Source organism: Suncus etruscus, chromosome 7 (assembly GCF_024139225.1).
Source record: "Suncus etruscus isolate mSunEtr1 chromosome 7, mSunEtr1.pri.cur, whole genome shotgun sequence".
In the NCBI taxonomy this organism is placed as follows: Eukaryota; Metazoa; Chordata; class Mammalia; order Eulipotyphla; family Soricidae; genus Suncus; species Suncus etruscus.
In genome coordinates this window covers 501,231-525,928 of record NC_064854.1, presented here as the reverse complement: position 1 = coordinate 525,928, position 24,698 = coordinate 501,231, and the positions used below count along the sequence as shown (strand labels likewise).

Sequence of the window (24,698 nt, the reverse complement as noted above, 5' to 3'; positions counted from 1 at the left end):
ATTGACGTGTTGAAACAAACTTCTGTGTTTGCCTTTTGTGTGTTACAGGGGCTTTTCAAATGGCCTTTTAATTTTGTCATTCAAAATTTACCCTGGCTACACTGTAAGTGATTCACTGGAATAAATATGTGAGATCAGTTAGAATGAGGCCCTCAGAGGAGAATCAGAAAGCAAGTTTCCCAAGTGGCCCCAGTGGGGACAGAGTTAACATTGCTTCCTGCTATCTTGAGAGTTCATGGCACTAACATAACCTTATCTTTGGTGATTGGTTAAAATATAACTGTGGGGCACAGAGAAGGCCTTTCAAACAGTCTTTATAGTGTGGAACAGAGATGATGTAGGTTTTTTTTTTAATCTAAATTTAAATAAATCTAATCTTGCAATCTCGAAATTATCTGATGCAAACCCCAACCCTACTACCCCCACTTCTGACCCTGCTTCACCACCCTCCCTAAAGCTGATTATATGTACTTTAGGATATAAAATAAGCAATTCCCAAGTCTGCTCTGAATATTCTTTTTCTGAGAAATATTACAATTTATTAAGATCCTTTGGCCCTTAAAGGCCTGAGATTGAGGGGTGGAGCTCAGCAGACTTATGAGATTAGCAATGACATGAATTTAGTGGCACAGAACTAAGGAGCTGAGTGTCTGAGTTGGGGTTGTTTTTATTTCATTTTTAGTAGCCCTGGAAACCTCAGAGCCAGCAGGCAAGTTTTGCTTGGAGGGAAACTCTGGTGTAACATAAAGCCCCAGCAGAGATTTAAGGCCAGTCCTGATCAGTGGGGACTCTAGAACTCGGTCTATGAGGCATCATCCCCGGCTTCTGGATGCATTGGGATCTGTGGGCACACAGACTGCCAGCCTCTTAGCAATTCCTTCTCAGGGATATCAGGACTGCTGGCATTATGTCAAGAGCCTATAACTGTCAAATATTTATTTGCTTTTCAACAAACATAAGAAAGATGTTTTCATTTATTTTTTCCACAAATTTTAGTAAAATATTTTTATTTGCTCCTCAAAAACTACCAAAAATGTACCTCAGTATACTAGTTTCTTTCTGTTAGGCATTTGAAAAGGTAGAAAAAAAATGAGTTCATGAACTCTGGTGCTCCTATTATGGTTTTAGTGACTATTCAAAAACCTTAAGATTTATTTTTTAAATGATATGTATTTTTTCTTTACTATATTTTAAGCAATTCCAGTAGTGTCAAAGTTTACTGTGTTAATGTACAAAATGATTATATATCACTACCCTCAGTGTGTGTGTGTGTGTGTGTGTGTGTGTGTGTGTGTGTGTGTGTGTGAACTTCTACCAGTGTGCCGATGTGACCTCCAGTGTGATCTTTCCTCCTATCTTCTCCCCACACTCTCCATTGATGATAAGTGTTATCAACTGTGGCTGAAGTCTTGTCTTTGGTACCATTTTATCTCTTTATATTTCAGATGAGTGAGGTCATTCACTATCGGTTCTTCTCTCTCTGACTGATTCTACATAACATAATAACCTCCAGTTTTACCCACACTGCCATGAACTGCATGATCTCATTACTTCTTAGGGCTGTTTTTAATGCATAGTATATTCCATAATACTTGTATATATATATATACATATATATAGGTATATGATATAGTCATCACAGTTTTTGTATCTCTTCACCCATCTTTGGGTATTTGGAGTGTTACCATACTTTGGCTATAGTTTTAAGTGCTATAATGAACATAGAAACACATAATTCTTTTCAAAGTAATGCTTTTGTGTTTGAATGGGAGTTACCAGGAAGTGTGACACTTAGGTTATCTGAGTGTTTTATTCCTTCTTTCTTGAGAAGTGTCCACACTGCTCTTGTAGACATTGAACCAGACACCATTCCCATTAACCACAAATGAAGGTTCCTTCTCTTCCTAGTTTTGAAAGGATTATTGTTGTTATTTCTGTTGTTGAGCCTTGTAAGTACTTTATATAGCTTAATTATTAACCCTTTGTCTTGTGTAGTATGTGCACATGTTTTCTACCCTTCAGTAGTGTGTCATAATTTTGGCCTGAGTTTTCTTTTCCTCTGAGCCCTCAATTCTATTCTTTTCCTCCAAGAGTCTACTTTTATTCCAATACCACACAATTTTTAGGGGGATTTTGGGGCCACACCCAGTGATGCTCAGCGTTTACTCCTGGCTATGTGCACAGAAATCACTCCTGGCTTGGAGGACCATATGGGACAGTGGGGATCAAACCTAGGTCCATCCTGGATCATCTGCTTGAAAGGCAAATGCCCTACCACTGCACTATCACTCCGGCTCCAATACCACACAATTTTGATTGCTATAGCTTGATAGTAAAATTTAAAGTCAGGAAAAGCCTGACCATCTTCTATGTTACCTCCTATCTTCTTTTATTTACATATTGCTTTGGCTAAATATACCCACAAAATTTAAAGATGAATAGGGGCAAAAAAGTTGACTGATCCTGTGTAAAAAGGCTTGTCTGTAAATTTTTTATTCTATAGATGCTATAGATGTGTAATTCAATATATATGTATATCACTCTACATAATCTATGAACATGAATCTGTACAATTATATATATGATTATATCATATATTATATAGCATATATAATATATTATAATTATATATACATAATTATATATGTATATAATATACAATCTATATATACATGTCTGTACAATTCTATACAATTCTAACATATAACTCCGTACATAGTATATGTACAATTCATCTGTATGCAGTTTTACATAAACTATTGTGTGTAAATTTACAGAGTCCATGTACCTGTACAGCTTCTACACAAGTGGTTGAACAACACTATAGTTATATAGACCCTTTAGTTACAACTTTATAATTAAGATCTATGTGTGTAACTATGTGGTTCATATATACTCTACACACTACCTTCCAGAGTAGTGTAGAATTCCAGAGGAATTTCTTAGGAATTGTGCAATGAACCATGGAATAAAACTGATATTAGATGAAAAGGAATAGAGAGAAAACAGGACTAAGAGGAAGGAGAGAGAAAAAAAGAATCAACTCCCAATAACCTGAGATGTAGCTGTTGGATTTAAGGAGGTGAGAAGCCAAGAGAATGTAGCCATTTTAAATGGGCTCATAATAAGTCCATAGAGACCTTACTCTATTAAAAAGAAAAATACACAGAGACCAAGCAGAGTACTTGTCAGGGTCCCATGAATTGAGCACTGAAGTATGCAAAGAAACTATCCTTGTTAGGCTGGAGGGAAAAGGAACAGGAAGAACCAATTATATCTTAGTTGAGGCAGTATTTACTGTTTCTGCTCCTTTCCTCTTATAATAATCATCTATTTAGAACCACTATTTCAGAACCTGCTAGCTTTCTTTTCAGGATAAGTGAGTCCTGTTTATACCCTGACACATGAGAAATTTTATGCAGGGAAACTTAAATCCAATAGTTTCTTAAAATTTCAGTTTTGTTGATAATACAATAAAAATGGAGATGTAAGAAGTATTTTTTGTTTAAGAAATGAAAAATATTCAAAGTTTTCAGAATGGCTTCCAAAGACTAATTTCTCAAATCAGCATTATAAAAGCCTACTTTTATATGACTGGTTTTGCTCAGAGAGAAAATATTATTTTAGTTTTACTTGCAAGGGTAAGCTAATTTGTCATACTTTATGTTACAAATCATCATACCTAATGCCTTTGCTCAAGAAAACTGAGAAATTGTCAGAAAAAAAATGGAATCCAACCATATTTATTTTATGCTTTTGCACTAAAATGCAGACTCTATCATAGCAAGAAAAGGGGACAGAGAGAAAGAGAAAAAGAGTACAAAACAGTGTATAAAACCTTCCATTTCCATTCATTTATCAGCTGTGAGCATGCTTGCTGTCCACTTCTTGCTAAAGAACAGACAAGAGTTTTTCAGTGTCAGTTGTGAAGTCAGTTGGAAATGTTGTCTGCACTTCTGCCAGGAGAGAGAATGGCAGGTGAACAAGTAAGAGGAAAACATCCAGTACTGTAGGTGTCCACAACTCTGAACCCACCTAGCCTCTTTCTCCATACCTTTTCCTGCTGAGCTCAATGAGGTAATATCAAGAATAATAAAGTAAAGGTAATATCAAGAAAGAAGCAGAGGGCAGGAATGACCCAGCCAGCCTTTAGGTACTCATGAACTAGAGGTCTATCCAGCAGGCAATGGGATTGACCTCGTCTGACACTTTGCTAAGAAACTTGAATTTTGCAATTCTGACTCAACAGAATATGAGGACAGCCAGTCAGCAAGCAAAGTATGACACCTCATAAAAAACCAGTTCGGTGTCCCTAGGGACAAGTGGATTGTTTTCTCTCTTTTCAAAAGAGAGAAAACTAGCCATAAAAATAATCTCTATAGTTTAAGGGGGTAAGACAATTGGGAATGGTCTGTGCTACACAGAAGATAGGAATATAGAAGCCTTCCTTGTGTTCTCAGACAGGAAAGGTAAGGCCAGATAAAGTCAGGTGTAACAAGTAAAATGAGCACCAGTGAAACGGGTACGAAACTCAATATATCTCCAGCCCAGTCGCAGCCCAGGTTAGAGACAACTGGATGGAAACACGTGAATGCATCAACAGCAATGGATTATGGTACCTTTTGCCATTTTCCCATTTAGCAAATATCTCAAGGTGCAAGTTAGCAGGTAATCAAGGGTAGTTTGCAGAGCAGCACAGACACAGTCCTTGACAGGGAGATCCTCTCTGGTGCTCACACTACCTTAATCTAGGTGTTAAAGCTTGAACTTTCTGTTTTGTTTTGTTTGTTTGTTTTGGGGCCACACCCGGCAGCTCTCAGGGATTGCTCCTGACTCTGGACTCAGAAATCACTCCCAGCAGGCTCGGGGGATCAAATGGGATTCCGGGTACTCAAACCTGGGTTCGTCCCAAGTAGACCACATGCAAGGCAAATGCTCTAACGCTGTACTATGGCTCTGGTCCCAGAAGCTTGACCTTTCTGTGGAAAAGAGGTCCTATCTTCATAATCCCATGTCTAATTGATCTGTAGTTCATCTACCTGTTTGGTTCTATTTTAGGGCATGAATTACTTGGAGGACCGGCGCCTGGTACACCGCGATCTGGCAGCTAGGAACGTTCTAGTGAAGACCCCACAGCATGTCAAGATCACAGACTTTGGACTGGCCAAACTTCTAGGTGCCGATGAGAAGGAATACCATGCAGAAGGAGGCAAAGTAAGGCATTTCTCCTGCCAAATGGGACAAATTGGTGTGAGGACTATCTCTGATGTCACCTAGTACTAGTAGCTTTTGACTGATAGTGGGAGCCAAGCTACCAAGGGAGGGGATTTTGCTGGGAGTCTAAGTACTGACCTCTATGGAGGCAAGAGACAATGAATAAAGAGCAGCTACACTCTCAGTGACCTTCACCAAGATTAGACAATTACCAGTAGAGAAACTGTTGGGAAATGCCACACCAGTATAGCCCACTGCCGCAGACACTATAAACTCACTATTGTGATTAATTTTGTTTATATTTGACACATGCACCCCCCCATCAACAACCATGGTGGAAAAATTTTCCTCTTTCCAACAAGCTCAGGGGGGCTCTGAACTCTTCCACTAGGGAGGGAAGAACTTTCCCAATAGACCTCAGGATGCTCCTGAGAACAGATTGTCTTACTATGGAAATGGCTGGATGAGAACAGATTGTCTTACTATATAAATGACTGGATATACACAATGAACTATAGCTCACCTTATACTTCCTCTGAAAGCAGAAAAACTGTCTCTACTTCAGTGTTATGAGACTGGCTCAGGGACCTCATGTAGGAGCCCCTTGTCTGACAGATCGAGTGACCATCCCTTCAGCAGGGGAGGAGAGTCAGGCCCTGGGGATTTTAGATGGAGCAGGGGTGGCCTTTCTTCCCTCTGCTTGTCTCTTGTCATTTTCCCCATGCAGTTTAAAATTTTTAAACAGAGAGAAGTTAATAGTTGTCTTTTTATTTTATCTCACATTGTCCCAAGGTGCCTATCAAGTGGATGGCTTTGGAATCAATTTTACACCGAATTTACACCCACCAGAGTGATGTCTGGAGTTATGGTGAGTCTCTGAGGCTCAGCTGGTATGGCTTATCTTTTGATTGCTATTTTCTCTCCCATTTGCAAGTTTTCTGGCAAGACTTTGACCAATAACAGTGTAGCAGTTAGTGTGTGTGTGTTTTACATTAAGAAAACATGGGGCCGGAGAGATAGCATGGAGGTAAGGCGTTTGCCTTTCATGTAGGAGGTCATCAGTTCGAATCCGGCTTCCCATATGGTCTCCTGTGCCTGCCAGGAGCAATTTCTGAACATGGAGCCAGGAGTTTCCCCTGAGCACTGCTGGGTGTGACCCAAAAACCACAAAAAAAAAAAAAAAAAAAAGAAAACATACCCAAGGAAGTCAAGTTTAACTTCTACACTAAAAATCACTGAGAATCCCAGTCAATCCATCAAAAGAAAATGTAGTGAGAGAGGAGGAAAGACTGAACTCATAAAATGCCTCCACCTGCTAAGTCAAGCCAAATTTGCCCCTTTCCATGGAGAAGAGTTACCAGCAGAAGAACTTGTGATGGCCTAGCTCAGGTGATGTTTGCGTTAGTGGACAGGAAATTTTGTACCAGGGAACAGCTGGCAAACAGGTATGTGTTTGTGTATGAAAAATAAGAAAAGGGAAGAAACGGTTATTGCCTCTGACTCTAAGAAAGCCTGTCAGGAGTGCCCATCCATTTAGGTTCCACTGTGACTGACACAGGAATCCTCATCTCACTAACCATTTTTCTTTGCCTGTCTCCACACTCACTCCCAGATGTCATGTCAAACCCCAGAATCAGCAGTGATCTGAGAGGCTATAGATATCTTATTCCAGACACTTATCATCAGCTTCTCTTCAGCTATTTATATTATTTCATATGCATATTGGAGACAAGCAATAATTCAAGGAATTTCCTAAAGGAATTGAGTCATTGTCACAAAAGAAATCATTCAGGGGCCAGAGCAATAGTAGAGCAGGTAGGGTACTTGCCTTTTATGTTGACAACCTGGATTTAATTCATGGTACTAAATAAGGTCCTCTGAGCCTGTCAGGAGTGTTATCTGAGCACAGAGTTAATATTAAGCCTTGAACACTGCTAGATGTGCTCCAAAAAAAAAAATTCAGGTGAGCATCCACTTAATAGTTGTTGTATGAAAATATTCACTTCCTCATAATCCAAATGTATATTTTTATCATATGGTTATTCATCTCTCCCTTCTGCTAGAAAGAACACTTTACAGAGACAGACATACATGAATAAACAAACTGGCATTCTGCATAACCTTGCAATCTGAATTATTGGCAATGCAAGGACTGAATAAGGAGATAAAGCTATTCTGACACCTACTTACTTTTGAGATGTCCCTTCTCTTTCTACTCCTAGCTCCTGCCCAGGGGGAGCTTTTTGTCAGTACCCCAGTCTTCTCTCCTTCCCTCCTTCCAGTGACATCACTGCCAGAGTTCCAAATATAATGAGTTCTTTCTTACATTTTGTAATATTTCATTTGTTTAGTCCCTGAATGGGAGGCAAATCTGTCTTTAAACTCTATTCAGATTTTACTCCTCTGCTTCATTTTTTTAATTTTTCAAGTATGCTCCAGATGAGCAGAATCCCCAGAGATTATTGTGGTAATAGACAAGTGGTCCTCCCATCACCCTCTTTACCACCTGCTCTCCTGCCCTCTCTAATGTGTTCCAGTCAGTGGACATGCAGTCTGACAGACAGCATCATGGCTGTGTTTTCACTGACCATTTTTGGTACCTTTGAATAATGGCAGCCAATATAATAAAGTCAGCAGCATCATAATAACAATGCACTCCCCTTCCCATATTTCCAGTTATCATTTAACACAAACTGCTGGGAAGTATGTTAGGATATTGGACCATGAACATAAAAATTTGGTTTAAAGACATATGCTATTATTCTACTCCTTAGTCCAATCAAGAAAAAAAATCTTTTGGTTAAACACCCATATATCCCACATTATACTGAAAAAGAGAGGATTAATATGACCATTCTCTCTCAAGCATAATACACCACCCTCACTCCTTAAATCTGAAACCCGGAAAGCTTACCTTCTCGTGAGAATTCATCGTACATGTGTAGACCGATGTTCAAACTAAGGTAGATAAAACTTTATTGACTTTATAAAACCTGGAAATGAAATTTTCTTCCTTTCACTCAGGCCATATGGACTAGTGAGTGGGAAAGGACAGAGAAGTATTTCCTTCCTTGTACAATCTAATATTTTTTATATTTAAATAAGTCACTATGTTCTGGATAGAGCCTCTGGAACATCCAGACACATCTATGGTCGTGTGCATCCGGAATCATTTTCAAAAGACAGTGAGTCTTTGGAACTGACTGTAGGTTGCTGGGGTCCTATTTCTGACCATGCTCCGTGCTGTAAGGAACCACTCTCCTCCTCACACTGACTATCTCTACAGCACCACAGAGCATCTCATAGTCTTGCTTGGTAGGCACCAGAAAACTACAGCAATTTCTTTTTATTTCTATAGACAATTACCTCTAGAGAGGCTTTACTACAGCTTTGACTTTTTCAAACTCATGAGGATTGACTTTAAAATTTAAAAAAAAATGGACTTTTTTAGATACTTTATTTAAACTTCATGGTTGCAAGGTTGTTAGTAACTTAGTTGGGTTTTTTATTTTAAATTACAAAGTTGTTCATGATTGAGTTTCAGTCATACAATATACAACAACATCCTTTACCAGTGCACATTTCCTGTCATCATTGTCCAGTGTCCTCAGTTTTCCTCCTGCCCTCCCAACTGCCTGCCCCTGGGATAGACATTCTCTCTCTGTCTCTCTCTCTCTCTGTCTCTCTGTCTCTCTCTCCCTCTCACCCTCTCTCTCTCCCTCTCTCCCTCTCTCCCTCTCTCTCACCCTTTTTTTATTTAGACACTGTGGTTTGCGACGTTAGTGAATAGGGTATGATATCATGTATATCACTTTATCTCCTTTCAGCACCCAGTTCTTGTCCAGAAATATTTTCCAGCTATCATTGTCATAGTGGTTGATTCTCTGCTCTAACTGCACTCCCCAAAAAAGCATAATTTTCAATATTCATTACAAGAACTATTTCTTTGTTGTTTCCATGATTATTTAAAATACATCTTTATTTAAACAACATGATTACAAACTTGACTGTAGTTGGATTTTAGTCATAAAATGAACACCCCCTTTCACCAGTGCAGAGTTCCCATCACCAATGTCCCCTATCTTCCTCCTCCCATTCCCCCCACCTCAACCCAACCCACCAAGACAGGCATTCTACTTCTCTCACTCATTGACATACAGGAATTTTTATTGTTGTTATTTAAAGACATACTTAGAATACTCACATTGCTTAGAAACTCCATCTTTGGGTCAAACAAATTGCCAAAGGCCACAGACATAGTTTCCTAAACGTTGCCAGCAGTAGCAGTGATGATGACTAAAGACCAAGTATCATGATTATTGCTGACTCAAAAGTGACTTCTGCATCCTCTAGGTGTCACAGTTTGGGAGCTGATGACCTTTGGATCCAAGCCTTATGATGGCATCCCTGCAAGTGATATCTCCACCATCCTGGAGAAAGGAGAGCGCCTTCCACAGCCACCCATCTGCACCATTGACGTCTACATGATTATGGTCAAGTGTAAGTGATTCCCTAGGCCATCCACCCTACAGAGCTGAACTGTAGCACCCAGGATTCCTGCAAAGGTGTTGCTGCTTTTGGTCAAATGGCTCAGACCTTTGGTTTCCCACAAAGAAATCCTACCATCCTTTAAGGCCGTCACTCAATCCAGATATACCTGCAATACCCTCTTGCACTTAAAAACTTCCTTGTCTCTTTGAATACTGACCCGACCTTTGGTTCTTTTTGCAAGTACAGGAATATTCTATTCTTTGAGTTGGTTGTTTTGTTTTGTGTTTTTTTTTTTTAAAAAAAAAAGTGGCCCACATTTAGAAACCTGTTACCAGATTGAATGTTTTTAAATGTGTAGCAAATGAGCATCCACAAGCAGCAAATAGGATCAACATTTCTACTCTGACTTAAACCTTTCAGATAATGGATTTATATAAGGTCTTCTTTATAAGTAAACATTTGCATCCAAATAGAGTGTGTTACTTGAGTGACAGTATCATTTCTCCACATCCATGTTTAGTGGGCATTATAGGTCACGTTATCACATTTATCATGCGATAAAAGGAACATAGCAGAGCCAAGTTCATGTAAACGCCTTTAGTTTTCTAAACTTTGGATCACAGAGTTTTCTATTTTAACTGCATAGCTCTGGGCTGAAGAACTGGGATCCAGAGGTTATATGATGTGTCTAAGGTCACATAGCAGTCTAGCTGAAAATAGCTTGACATCCTGATGATAGAAAATAAACATTAACTCACAAGGGGCCTAAGGATTTCCAGTCGGTAGCACTTCCTCTACTCTGTTTAATCTAGACTTATACCATTACATAATTGATGGCCTATGCAATTAAAAGATGCCTCCTCTGAAATCCCCCACCCACTCCTAAGCACAACAGCTGCACATGGCATATAGTAAAACCATACATACAGTAAAAGTGATTGGAGGAAATCTGTCTACTGAATGAATTTCTCTAAATTCATTCTGGTTTCCAGCTGGCAAGTCTGCTACATGAGTACCAATTAAGATGGATGCTCAGGGAGGACCTCTAGAACATAGACACAGGACCTCATGATCAGAGCATTCACAGATAGGAGAGAGTGTGTTCCATCACACATGTCACAAGGCAAAAAAGCGAATGAGCAGAGGATGGTATTGTCCTTCTAATGAATAATGTTACTATGGTCTTTATACTCTTTTATCTTATTTTTGATTGAGGCATCATAATTCACAGAGTTACACATGAGCTATAACCAGCTATGATGCTAGTTTCCCAAGACTGAAAAGCCAAGCATAAAGAAAAGCTGAAAAGCACAAACACTAGTGATTGTGTCATCTTTTGGCTCAAGGGGGTTCCAGCACAAAGGTTCTATGTATTATATCTCTGAGTTATAATGGTCCCATTTTCCTCATTGATTTCCAGGCTGGATGATAGATGCAGACAGTCGCCCAAAGTTCCGTGAGCTGATCATTGAATTCACCAAAATGGCCCGAGACCCTCAGCGCTACCTCGTCATCCAGGTACTGATTGCGACCACATTTCTATGAGGGAAAGGTCTCTAACAAATATCAGAGTTGTGCGAGCTGCTACTTAAGCCAAACGACTAAATCCACAATATGCTCAGGCAATGCCAGCACATGTCCAAGCTTGAGTGAAACCCAGACAGAGTCCATCTGCTCCACAGACAGTCCAAGTGAGCCTCCTGCCCAGACAGCCTCCTCGCATATAATCCAGAGCTCTCTTTAAATTTTGATTGGTGTAAACCTCACCTCAGTAGGATAAAGAAGCAGGATTTGGTGTCTGGTAAACCCAGCTTTAGATGCCTGACTCCTCACACAATTGAAGAGAAAAACCAGGCTAACATTGTAGAGTTCAAGATTCAATGAAACAAAGGGGAAAAAATTCAATGAAATGCAAAATATCTTGACTCACACCTAAAGGTTCTCTCTAATTTCAGAGTGTGTGAGGGACAAGCAGGGAGGAGGGAGAAGCCATTTCCCACAGCAACAAATGATTCTCTGCCGCGTGCTCAGTGGCTCCATCCTGACGCAGTGCTCACAGGCAGAGAGATTGGCCCCCAACCCCTCAGACTGGTCCCAGGTTTAGGCCAGCACCCATTTCTGACTGACATTATCAATAATATGTTTCCACACAACCTTCTCAGGGCTCAGTTAAGTGAAGGTGCCTCGGGAAGTGCAGATGACCTGCTTACTCACTGAAGAAATATTCCCTAGAGGGTCCAGGCCCTCCTGGCTAAGCCGCCAGACCAGTGGTTCAAACCAAGGACTGCAGGGTGTGATGCCTGGGACCCTCCAGAGCCAATTCTGGCAGTGCTAAGGGCCTCTCAGGTTGTTCAGGAGACAATGTAATGCCAGAGATCAAATCTGGGGTGGCCACATGCAAGTTGTGGCCACATGCAAGTACACATCCATGCACTGTATCTCTTTCCCCTGGATAATTTTTTAATTTAAATGAAAGTCAGGAACCTCCCAGGTGTAAGAGATGTGTGAGGCTATACACAAATAAAGGCTTCAGAGCTTCCTTCTGGAATTATCTCCCAGACAATTTGGAAGCTCATCCTCACAGAGGGCTGATCAAGTTCTCTAAGGAAGCATATTGGATTGCTGCACTGGCCTCTGGTAATAGATTTAACATAGGTTGTTTGTGCTTGTCAGAAGGTATGGTGAGGAGAATTAAAATGGCCAACCCTCTCTCTAATCATGGGGTTGGTTCCACTGAGGAGTAGTCCCAATATTAATTTCTTTCTGAGAAATCACTTCACTAGTAACAAACTTTTTCAGCTTATCAGAAAAGCCAAGTTTTGTTTTGTTTTGTTTTGTTTTGAGGCCACACCAGGTGATGCTCAGGGGCCACTCCTGGCTAGCTCCTGGCTTGGGGGACCATATGGGACGCCGGGGGATCGAACTGAGGTTCCTCCTGGGTCACCCTCGTGCAAGGCAAACACCCTACCACTATGCCATCACTCCAGTTCCTAGAGAAGCCAAGTTTTAGGAGCTTGGTGTCAGGCCAGTTCCAAAGGAAAAATAATTATTTATTCACAAAATCACAGAACCTAGCAGCACAATGCACATTTAATTAGAAGTGTTGCTGCAGCCTTTTCTCCCTTCACCCAGAAAGCTGTGAGAATTTGTGCCTGGGACCTCTTAGAAAGCAAGAATTTTTACCACTTTAATGTAAGGTAGTGGATATAGAGAACTTTAGAGAATTGATTAGATGTTATTGTAACTAAATTGACCAACATCCAGTCACCAGCTGACAACAGACATCGAGAGAGGAGGCTCTTCATCCCTCTTTCTTTCCTCCTTATTTCTCTCCCTCTTTCCTCTTTTCTTTCTTTTTCTCTTTCTTTTTTCTGTCTTTATTTTTCCTTTTTATTTATTTATTTCCTGTTTTTGAGCCAAATACATCTATACTCAGTAATTACTCCTGGCTCTGTACTCAGGAATTACTCCTAGCAGTACCCTGGAGACCATACTGGGTGCTGAAAATCAAACCCAGATGAGTTGAATGCAAAGTATTTTTTCCTGCAATTTATGTGTGATGGTTTATTTATTTATTTCTGCAATTGCTTTATTTTTATTTTGATTTCTTTCTGCAATTAACGTGGGTTGGTATAATATTAACTGGGTGCTAACTTTCATAGCTTTGATATATTAAGTTATTGAACCTTCTCTGATCTTTCTGCACTAGGGAGATGAGAGAATGCACTTGCCAAGCCCTACAGACTCCAACTTTTATCGAGCCCTGATGGATGAGGAGGACATGGAAGACATTGTGGATGCTGACGAGTACCTGGTCCCCCAACAAGGCTTCTTCCACAGCCCTTCCACATCACGGACACCTCTCCTGAGTTCTCTGGTATGGAATTTTTGCCCATTTTTAAGCTGTCGCAACCAATTTGAACCAAAATGATTTTTTTAAGGAAACACTCCTTCTCCAGTGGTGTGCTCTCAGGAGAGACCAAGTAGATTTTATTGGATGGTAAAGCTATTTTTAAATTAGTCTTGTAGTGGGGCAGAGCAGTGGTGCTAGAGGTCAGGCATCTGCCTTGCAAGTGCTAGCCTAGGACGGACCTCGGTTTAATCCCCCAGTGTCCCATATGGTCCCCTCAAGCCAGGAGTGATTTGTGAGTGCATAGCCAGTAGTAATCCTTGAGCGTCAACAGGTGTGGCCCAAAACAAACAAAAAATTCGTCATGACTCGTTTTTATTAATTGATACTTGTATTACTCCATTGCTTTGCAAGAACTTGTTTGTGATAAATTTTAAGATCATCAAGGAAAACAATTAAATCAAAAATAAAAACCTACTTGTTTGTTTTTTTTAAATAAAGGGAACAAACCAAGACAAAATTAATCAACTTTAAACAGATTCACTGGACAATTCCACCTTATTGTTTGTTTATTTGTTTACAGAGTGGCACCAGTAACAATTCAACTTCGGCTTGCATTAACAGAAATGGGGTATGTACATACAACATTGAACAAGAATCCATTTAGCTCTGAACCAGGCCAAGTTATCAAATGATCTTCATTATCTTCAAGTGGGGTCCCTTTCCCTTATGATTTCCTTACCCTGCCCCTATGCAGCCAGTCATAGCTGTCTCTTATCACTGTTCTGGTATGGTTGGATCTTGGATCTGCACCTGTAGCACCACTAGGCAGCTGGTAAAAATGCAGATTCTCAGATTCTCCCCAGGGCATCTGGATCCAGCTAGCTCTCTGTGCCTGGATCAGCCTCCCAGGAATCCTGATGTACATCCTAAGTTCTAGTCTGATGCCACAGAACAGATGGCCCAAGCCACACGGGGCTACTTAAATCTTTCTAAGAAAAATATAGTCAATTTTAGCTTCTCATACATTGAAAGTAATCAGAATCCCTAGGTGACAATGGCGACTGTATAAAGGATTGCACATTATTGCCATTTGTCCCTAGAGAAAGCCCAAGAGAGAGTAGGGATCAGAGAATCTTCTCTGCTGTTGGTTTTGGGGAGGGGGGGGGGGAGTTGGTAATGTACCTCCCGGGTCCTTTCTCAGCCCCGTTGAGCTAGAATATACATGGAACAGCCCCCCATAGTTTGGCACCGATGCCTCCAACTGTATTTCTATCCCCAACAGAACTGCACCCTGAAGGAGGACAGCTTCCTGCAGCGCTACAGCTCAGATCCCACTGGCACCATGCCTGAGGAGAACCTGAATGACTCCTTCCTTCCCGTCCCTGGTGAGTAGCGTACCCTACACTGTCCTGTTCCTTGCCCTTCCCAATCTGTCCATATGACCAGAGGTAGAGAGTGCAACTTATATTGAGGAGGAAGCAGATAGCCATGCCCAACACTGGGGAGCACGCAGGTCTCTGGATCAAGGCAAGTGTGACCCAGAGGCTTGTATCTTAGAAGGACTCCAGGTTTGCAAGTTTTTAAAACAAAAGGAAAGAGATAAATGATAAAATGAAAATAAAGATAAAATAAAAAATATTTTTATTTTATTAAGTAAAAATATTTAAAGGGCAGAGATATGGGGGGGTGACTGTATGTGTGGTCATGTGTTTGAGTGATTGGGTGTGTGAGAAAGGGTACATGTGTGAAGGTAGAAGAGCAAATGTGTATGAGCATGTGAGCAACTTCGTAACAGAATATTCATGTTCACTGTCAGTGTCTTCTTGAGTGCTAGAAAGTAGACAAGTAAGTTTGAGAGTCACCATCCCTGTTCTCCTTTTGGCTCCATTCTTGTCATGTGAAACATAAATTGTCCTATTCTACACTTCATTTAGGCACACACACTAGAATACCATTAAACACGTTTTTTTGGTGAAATTTAAATATGCCCACTGTTTTAGAAGTAGAGAAAGGGGCACACTTTACCACTATAGGAAGACACTGAAGAATCCAGCTTCCTGCCCACCATAGTCATCATAGCCACAGGAGTGGGGAAGATCCCTCTCTCTCAGGATGATGCTTGGCTGATGGTTTCACCCTGATTTCTTTTGAATTTCAGAATATGTCAATCAGTGTGTTCCCAAGAGGCCTGCAGGCTCTGTCCAGAATCCAGTTTATCACAACCAGCCTCTGCATCCAGCTCCTAACAGAGACCCTCACTACCAGAACCCCCACAGCAATGCAGTGGACAACCCAGAGTATCTCAATACTACCTGCCCTTCCCACACCAACAGCAGCACTCCTGAGGGTCCCACCCTCTGGGCCCAGACAGGCAGCCACCAGATCAGCCTGGACAACCCAGACTACCAGCAGGACTTCTTTCCCAAGGAAACCAAGTCCAATGGCATCTTCAAAGGGCCTTCAGCTGAAAATGCAGAATACCTGAGGGTAGCTCCACCTACCAGTGAGTTTACTGGAGCATGACCAAGGAGAGAAGCACCAGCCATAAAAATTCCAGATACTTCTGCCCCGTTGACTCAGCCAAGGCAGCTGATTAGGTTCTGAGAGCCATGCCAGCACTAACTCTTGGACCATGAACTGGATTTGCCATATTTGCTTTCAACAGTCCATTTTTCAATCAGGAAGCACCCTACCTTGGGGACTTGTAGGTACATTCCCTGCAACATTTCTTTGTCTTCAAGCTGTGAGGTGCCCCCTGAAAAAGGTGCCCAGCAAGAATGTTGCCCATTGGATAAAATTTGCCTTTCAATAAGGTATATTGGCAGAGGGGAGAGTACATTTATATATAAGGATTTTTATTGCTTGGTGACTTTGGGGAGGTGTCATTATTGCTTATGTTTTTAATGGGCTTTTCTAAGGAGGAAGAAGCTCAAATATAGCACTTGTTGCATGAATTGCTCCAGATTCAACCATGACCTGGAAGCAAGAGTCAGAATCTTCACCAACTCTACTGATATTTCCAAGAACTTCCTCTTGTGAGAAAATATAATTGACATGAAAACCTCTTCATCACAAACTGGCTTGTCATTATCATAAAGACCTGTGACAATTGTGATGAGTATGAAAAAGAAAGCCATTCTGACCATTCCTGAGAGAAAAAGAAACTGAGGGCATAGGATTATTCATCAGATGTACTTTTCTATAAATGTCTCCATCCATGGTACTTTATCTCTGTTGGTTGACTAGTATTTTCTAATTGTAAGTATTAGACTGCTTTATCTTCCATTTAATTGTTTTGAAACTCACTATTCTTTTCCTGCCAGTTAAAGAAGACGGTACATCAAGGCATAAGCCGTGGCAGCTAGAATCTCAGACCAATACAGTCAGGATGGACCTGGGCAATGCCTATGTCCACAGGAGATTATATCACCAGAGGCAAGTCTCAGATAAACTCCATAAAGTCTTTTGGTGAAGTCTTTCCATTGGAAGAATGGGAAATGAAGGTGCTCATCAAACCCATGAAGCCTCCCTTCCAAAAAAATTTTTTTTACTCTAGGCCGTCATAGAAAATAATCTCCTACCTTTTTACCTCTAAATAGTTTACTCTTTGCTCTTTCCCAGTAAACTGTCCCTCTGAAGCTACCCAGGGACATATTGTACATAGAAGCTTTCAGTCTTTGAAGCAACTCTGCAAAAACTTAAAGCTAGGCCCTTCCCCCACTGTGGGCACTTTTACCAATAGAAATGTAGATCACATATATGCAATTGAAGTAATAAATATGAAATTTGAGTTTGATATTGAGAAAGGCTTCACAACATCAATAGGTGCTTTAGAAGAAAAAATATTCTGCTTAAAATAATTTCTACTTCAGGACCCCATCTTTTTTTTTTTTTTAATCTAAGTGATTTTCAGTTTGATCTGCAGGTGATGTTCCTTTGCCAGTGCAGCATTCTTCACATTTGTATCAATGTCCCTCCATCTAGTTTATCAAAAAAATAGGGATTTCACACAGTATTTCTGGCCTACAAGTGTGCTCTGTTATGCAAGAAAACATTTTCTTTGGCTTTTAAATGATTAAATCTCAGACGAATTGAAGCCCCACTGTTTGTTACCAAAATACTTATTCTGATTCAATGGAAATATAACTAGTATTTAGTTTAATTCCTTTCTGTTCTCAAATATTCTAGAATGCCTATATAAGCCTGGCATAAGTAGTAAAGAAACATAAATATATAAAGCTTCATCTTGACTTCAATAAATTCATAATTTTGCAAAGGAATAGACTCAGGCATCAATCCTAGTACTGTACTGATCCTAGATGCCAGAAAAGCATGGCCAGTTAGCATCTGTCGGCCCAAAGATGGGAGAGTGTATTCTGACCCCATCAGGGAGAGGCAGACTTAATGGCAGGCAGCAGAACTGGGACCAGAGAGTAGAACAGAGCATGGGAAGTGTGTTCTCAATCTCTGACCAAGGAAGTGTTTTTCAAAGGAACCACTGCTCAAGTGGATTTTCAGGAACAGAGGCAGCACTCCTGGCTTCTGTGAGTCTGTCTTCAGTTGGGATTTCAATGATCCAAATTTCACATTCTCAGAATATGAAATATATGCTATTGATATGAAACCACTTTCCTTACTCACCTCAGAACCCAACTCTTGAGATGCTGTGAGAAGTTCATTGTGCTAGGAAACAGCTATTTAGAGCTTCTTTTCACTCAATATGAAACAGGTCCCTTATGATTAGATTCTGGAGTCCAGGCAGCAGCCATCAAATCCTAGTGGTTTGGATCATTTGAAATATTTTACTATAACATTATAAAATTATGACAGGTGTCCAAGGTACTTCTTTGTATCTCAATTTTCCCTCATAAGATCTAATTGCTTGAGGGTCTTAATTTTGAGACTGCATTTCCCATAATCTTTCACTCACTACAACCTCCAGGGAGGCCTAAGGGACTGGTGGTAAGTCAGTGCTTTCGGTCACTGTTCCCTACAGGCAGGATGTCCAAAGCACGGCCCCAGTTGGCCACTTTTCCAAGTAGATGCTAGCCCTTCAATTATTCCTCATCAACAAAGGCTACAAAGATCCTGCCTGGGGTTTCTCTCCATCAGTTCAGGAGACCTTTCTCTAGAGCCAGCCTCAGGCATGACCTTGGAAACACAGTCCAGGGAAGAGTAGGAGTTGGGAACTGCCATTATAGTGGGCACTATTCCGATGTCCATCATTTCTCTAAGTTCTGAGAATTCTGTGTGTTGTGCATCTGGAGATATTCCTATCATCTTAGACAGTAAATCAGAGAAAACCCTTCTATTCTTTGCACCTAAATCTAGTTGCAGATCTAGACCTTATAAGAGAAGTTCTGTGAGAGCAGCATTCCTGACAGTGCTTAGGGATCTAGTAAAAGTTCCTAATTATATTCTATAGCTCTCATAGATACAAGTTGACTTTGACTCACGTGACCACAACAAAGTTTACACATGCCACTGTCCCATGGCATCTTCTGGGTCTCAACCAAAAATTTTCTGATTGAATCAACTCTTTTCAGTGTTCCCTCAGGATTATTCTGGATAAAATGCCCAATAGGGGAAGAAGGCACTTGGTTGATGGCTTTCAACTGTACTCATGTAATGCAGATCTCAATCCCTTTCCTCAAGGGTACTGTACAGGCATTGACCAGGCCAACAGACTTGGATGGTGACTTGGAAGTTTGCTCTCACTGCCACTAGACTGCTATGATGAGATATCACGAAGATAGTTGGGAGTCTCAGACTAACTGAATCAAATCCTTGGATATTCCACCAGATCCTCATAGACAATCAGAATTGAATCCTCATCTTTTCAGTCACCTATCTACATATGAATATGTACCTCTGCACTGTGCCCAGTTGGGGGGAGAATAAAAGAGACAGAGGCAAAGAACAGAGCAGATTCTCAGAGGCAGACAAGTAACTACGAGCAATTCCTAACATCCTACAGCTTGGCCTTTGGTGGCCATTTCAAAAGTTTCCAACTCCTTGTTTGTATCATGAAAATATCAGATGGCCAATCATTTTCTCTGGAGTTAGTCAATCTGTCTCCTCACAGGAAATAAGCTTTTGACTTTTAACTGACAGCTTTTGAAATTGTCCATATGTCTGTTTCACATCTCTTTCCCTTGATAAGTACACATTCTTATTAACAACTTAATGACTTGTTTATATTTCCTTGCCTGGGGCTATAAAACCTCATGGAATAAATTCCTGTGCCTCTATTGCCAGCGACACTGGTGTAGTCGGTGTTATATTTTTTTACTATTAAAAAGACACGTTCAGACAATAGGATTTCTAGAAGTCAGTCTATTTTTGTAACTTTTTTTTTTTTGAGGAATATTATCCTCTTGATGTAGCACTGAATTTTGTAAGGGTATATTTTTAGGAAAACTCACTTTTCTGCTAAAAAGCTTAAAATGTCTGCAATAGAATAAAACATTGAAAGTGAAATCTTTTTTAGGAGAATTTCATTGAGAGAATTTCAATGAGAGGAAGATCTCTCTGTCTTTTAAGACACAACCTCATTACAGAGTTAAGCTAGAAGAGTAGCCTGATGAAGAAGAGGTACATTTATAGGTACATTTATATTTATAGAATCAGAAAAGAAGGAGCACATATATAAATTGGCCCTGGTCTGAGGCAGATTCTACTGGATCTATCCAAGTTGACAATCATGGAGAATTCCTGTCCAGAATCACTGCAAGATGGGCCAAACCACATGCTGACTTTCACTTTTCTGTAAATGTAAGAAAGGCAATAATATAGCACTTTGTTTATCTATGCTAATCTGACTCTGAAGCAAATTGTTTTATTTTTGTATTTACAACTGATAAGTATTTATCAACATAGAGTAGAAATATCTGCAGGCCCCTAACATTCCACATGTTTTGATGATTCCTTTTGTTAATATGTTGATAAAGTCCACTAGTCTCATCAAGCCTTTCCCTGGCCATTCAGAAGTCAGCTCTCACTCCTACTCACACAGCCAACATAGCTGTGGGACTGGAAAATCTGGGACCCAGCTGTACTCAGATCCATGATTTGCAAATTACAAGGGGTAAAATCCAGAATTATTTCCTTTAAAAGCTCAAATCATTTGAAGACTCAGCCAAGGAAGAGAACCAAAATTCTGGAAATTAACCATTGGAACTTGGACATATAGAAATTTTGGGCAGTGCATAAATTTTAAGGGGGTGATCTCAGGTCTGCAAATACTAAGCCTTTTGACCTCAACACCTTCCTCTTAAGCACTGGAAACATAGAGGGTCAGAGGCTTCCACAAAGATTCCCAAGCACGAGAGGGGAAAAATTCAACTGCCTGCTGTAAGAGAAATATAGAACCAGACACTCATCTCCATTTCTTCTATTAAAGTAAATTGGCAATTAAATAAAAACATAAGACATTCTTTTGTGCAACATTTTACATTTTTTATACATTAAACCCAGAATTTTAAACTATAGCTAGTCATATTGCTTTCTCTCTGTGTTTATCTGCACAAAGACACCAAGTTCTGGGAGGTTACCTGTATCTCAACGAATCACTTGCAGAAGTACTGAGAGTTTCCACCCTTTGCCCACACGGGATACAGGAAAGGATTGTTGAGCATATTGACTTTTCAAAAGAGAGAGAGAGAGACCCTTTAATTGATCTTGGCTACAGGAATATCTTGCCATACAATCTCTTGGAAATTAAGAGATCCCATGGATCTGACTTCAATAGAAGAGGACTGAAACAATGGCAATATGGGCTTCTATAGATGGTACCTTTTAACAATGTAAATTTTTACTATGAAATTGCTATTTGTACAAATGAAAAGCAAAATGTTCTTTCTATGGTTTATACTGTTGATCAAAATATAATTGTATATGGAGCATTAAAATGTTAGATGTATATCAATCATTGTTCTTAATTCATGGGTATCTAATAGTGTCAAAACCACCTCCATCCCTCAGTATTTTGTTAGTTACTAATCAAAACCACTTCCATCCCTCAGTATCTTATTAGTTACTATTAGACTAATAATTAATATTACTACTAATAGTAGTTACTATCTAGTGCTTTAGAATTAGTGACATTCATTTGTATGGTAGTTTACCTTCAAAAACTGCAAAGTGCAGCATTAGGTATATAACCTCACTTCCCCCACTATCCTCAATGTCAAATTCATACCCTAAGGCCTGATAAGGTTTGGAATTGGCCTGAGTGGGAGTGAGATGCTGCCTTGTACATTGAGGTCCTGACCAAGTCCTCCAGCTACTAGTTCCCACATTACATGTTCATATCTACCCATAATCTCTTCTCCATGGGGCTGAATGTTTCTTTGTGAAAGAGATTTACCTAGGGTGAGTCAGGTTCTGTTTCCTCAGAACACAAAAGCTAAAGGCATTTAATATGTCCTAGGTGCTAAGCTCTACCTAATCCCTTCCCTCCTCCCCATCACCTCTCAACATCCAGGGAAACCTTACCCACCAGAATTTGCACATATTTCATTTAAGGAAGTCATGATTCATCCACCTGGAAAGTTTTGCCATTGCTGGTGGAGCATGGTATGTTGAGATTAAAGTGGCAATACCAAAAAAACTGAGATTCTAGATTAAGTACTTGAACAGAAAAAAATGAATAAAAATATCATTAAAGCTGACCAACTACAGGACCAAATAAATGTATGTGAATATTTCTGAATTTTAGGTTGGGAACAAGATTTTTATTCACAGTTATAAAAACTCATTAAGAAAACGATCAATCCCAGGTCCACCTAAATTTTTTATAATATTGAAACAAAAACAATAATTATAACCATAAATCAGATGGGGAAATAAATATGATAGTTCTTTCACAGTGAGATATTAATATAAAATGTAAATTCATAAAAGCATACAGCACTCCCATTAAATTTTGACTATACATAAATAGAGAACACATGAAAAGTTACAAGTGACTACTAATAATTAGGAAACCATGTGTTGGACTGGAGAAATAGCCCAGAATGCCATCTTCTATCTGTGGGCCCAGTTTCAATCTCTGGCACTATACAGCCCTTTAGATCACCACTGGATACATCCCTCCAAATACCGCCTATTCTTCTCTCACAGTCCCCAGCATTTTAGAACCTGAGCATTCACACTGGGGTTAGTTAAGCATCATCCCTTTGTCCCCCCCAAACGTTTCTTAAAAGCTAAATGATATATTCAACTTCAATCTCAAGAATAGCAACTGAGGGGACAGCGAGGTGGTGCTAGAGGTAAGGTGTCTGCCTTGCAAGCACTAGCCAAGGAAAGATTGCGACCGTGGTTCGATCCCCCGGTGTCCCATATGGTCCCCCCAAGCCAGGGGCAATTTCTGAGCACTTAGCATCAAATGGGTGTGGCCCGAAAAAACAAAAAACAAAAAAAAGAATAGCAACTGAAATAGAATGATTATCACTTTTTCACATGGTAGAAATAAAAAGTGTTGTTAATGTTTTAGAGACCCATCAGAATTGTAAATGTGTGTATCCTTTGTTAAGGTTATTTCACTTGTAGAAAAAAAATTCTACAAAAATATAACTGAATTGAAGACAGCTCATCCCACAAACTCAAGTGTTGAAACCCTAAGGTCCAATTGGATAGTATTCTGCGATGAAGCCTTTTGAGGTGACTGGGTGCACACAAAGTCTGAAGTGAGTTTCTATATCAGAAATAACACCCTCACAAAAGAAATGGGGTACCAAAGGAGCTTGCTCTCCATTAGAGATGAGCAGAGAGAAGAAGCTGCCATTAGAAAAAAATCTATGCCTAACTCACAGATTCTCATTCTCCAGACATTCTCCAGACCTCAAGAAGTAATTAGCTTTCATTTGTGTCACTTGGTCCATAGCATTTTGTTTAGACAGTCAGAGAATGCTAAGACATATTAAGCAAGCTCACAATGATGTATGATTGTACATGTTCCCAAAGCATTATTTGTAATGGAGAGAAAATTTTAAAAGGGAACAAGCATCAAAGAATAAAGATTAAACAAGTCATGGACCACAATCATACAAAAATATTTACAGTTGTTAAAAGGTATAGGATAGATCTAGACAATCACTCGGAGCTACCGTCCCGTTATACAGCTTTAAAGTAAGTTGCTGGGGCAGGAACAGTGGCACAAATGGTAGGGCACTTGCCTTGCACACACTAACCTAGGACAAACCTTCATTCGATCCCACAGCGTCCCATAGGGTGCAGGAGCGATTTCTGAGTGCAAAGCCATGAGTAACCCCTGACCATCACTGGGTGTGGCCCAAAAACAAACAAGCAAAAAATAAAGTAAATTGCTAAGTAATATATTTCTGGCAAAACCTCCTATATGCCTACTCCTCTGTGTAAGTATGCTAACCATGTCTGTGCATATAAATGAAGTATGTGCATCTTTGAGTATATTTTTGAGTGTGGAATATATGCCTGTGTATTAACATTATGCTCTGGGCCTGGAGAGATAGCACAGCTGTGTTTGCCTTGCAAGCAACCAATCCAGGACCAAAGGTGGTTGGTTTGAATCCTGGTGTCCCATATGGTCCCCCATGCCTGCCAGGAGCTATTTCTGAGCAGACAGCCAGGAGTAACCCTTGAGCACCGCTGGGTGTGACCCAAAAACCAAAATAAAAACAAAACAAAAAAAACATTACGCTCTGAAAATTTTTGTTTGTGGTCACACCAAAAACTCAATTCAGTGCTCAGGGATCATTACTAGAGGAGCTCAGGTACCCAGATATCCAAGAAACTAATCTGGACAGCCAACAACCCATCCACTATATTTTCCTCAGACCCCTGGAAATGCCCATTAAAAGTCGATTTGCTCCCTGTGGAGAGAAATGAGTAAAATATGAAATAATAAATTGGCCAGGAGGGAACTTTACCTATATTTCTATATTTCGATGTTTTCTATATTCCAATAGAATTTTTATACTCCTAATAATATTTTCCATAGCACTTATTTATTCCTATTATTTGGATTTTAATGAATTTACAGTATCTTAGAAATTTTGTTGGAGAAAATATTCTTTGTATAGCCCTTCCTTCCCTTTAGTCACAACAAAATATTTAGCAACTATCTGCTTTCTTCTTCATCCTTCTGATGACTCTGCTA

At 40.0% G+C, this 24,698-nt stretch overlaps 1 protein-coding gene across 1 annotated transcript in view; it reads left to right on the top strand.

Moving 5' to 3' along the window:
* The window catches only part of EGFR (epidermal growth factor receptor), a 229,724-nt gene extending 212,943 nt beyond the window's left edge, over nt 1-16,781 (top strand). Inside the window, exons 21-28 of the mRNA XM_049777187.1 lie at nt 5,059-5,214; nt 6,007-6,082; nt 9,568-9,714; nt 11,126-11,223; nt 13,415-13,582; nt 14,139-14,186; nt 14,841-14,943; nt 15,717-16,781. Coding sequence (XP_049633144.1) covers nt 5,059-5,214; nt 6,007-6,082; nt 9,568-9,714; nt 11,126-11,223; nt 13,415-13,582; nt 14,139-14,186; nt 14,841-14,943; nt 15,717-16,081 — 1,161 coding nt within the window. The 3' untranslated portion in view covers nt 16,082-16,781. The remainder of the gene's footprint in view (nt 1-5,058; nt 5,215-6,006; nt 6,083-9,567; nt 9,715-11,125; nt 11,224-13,414; nt 13,583-14,138; nt 14,187-14,840; nt 14,944-15,716) is intronic.
* Nucleotides 16,782-24,698: the final 7,917 nt, after the last annotated feature.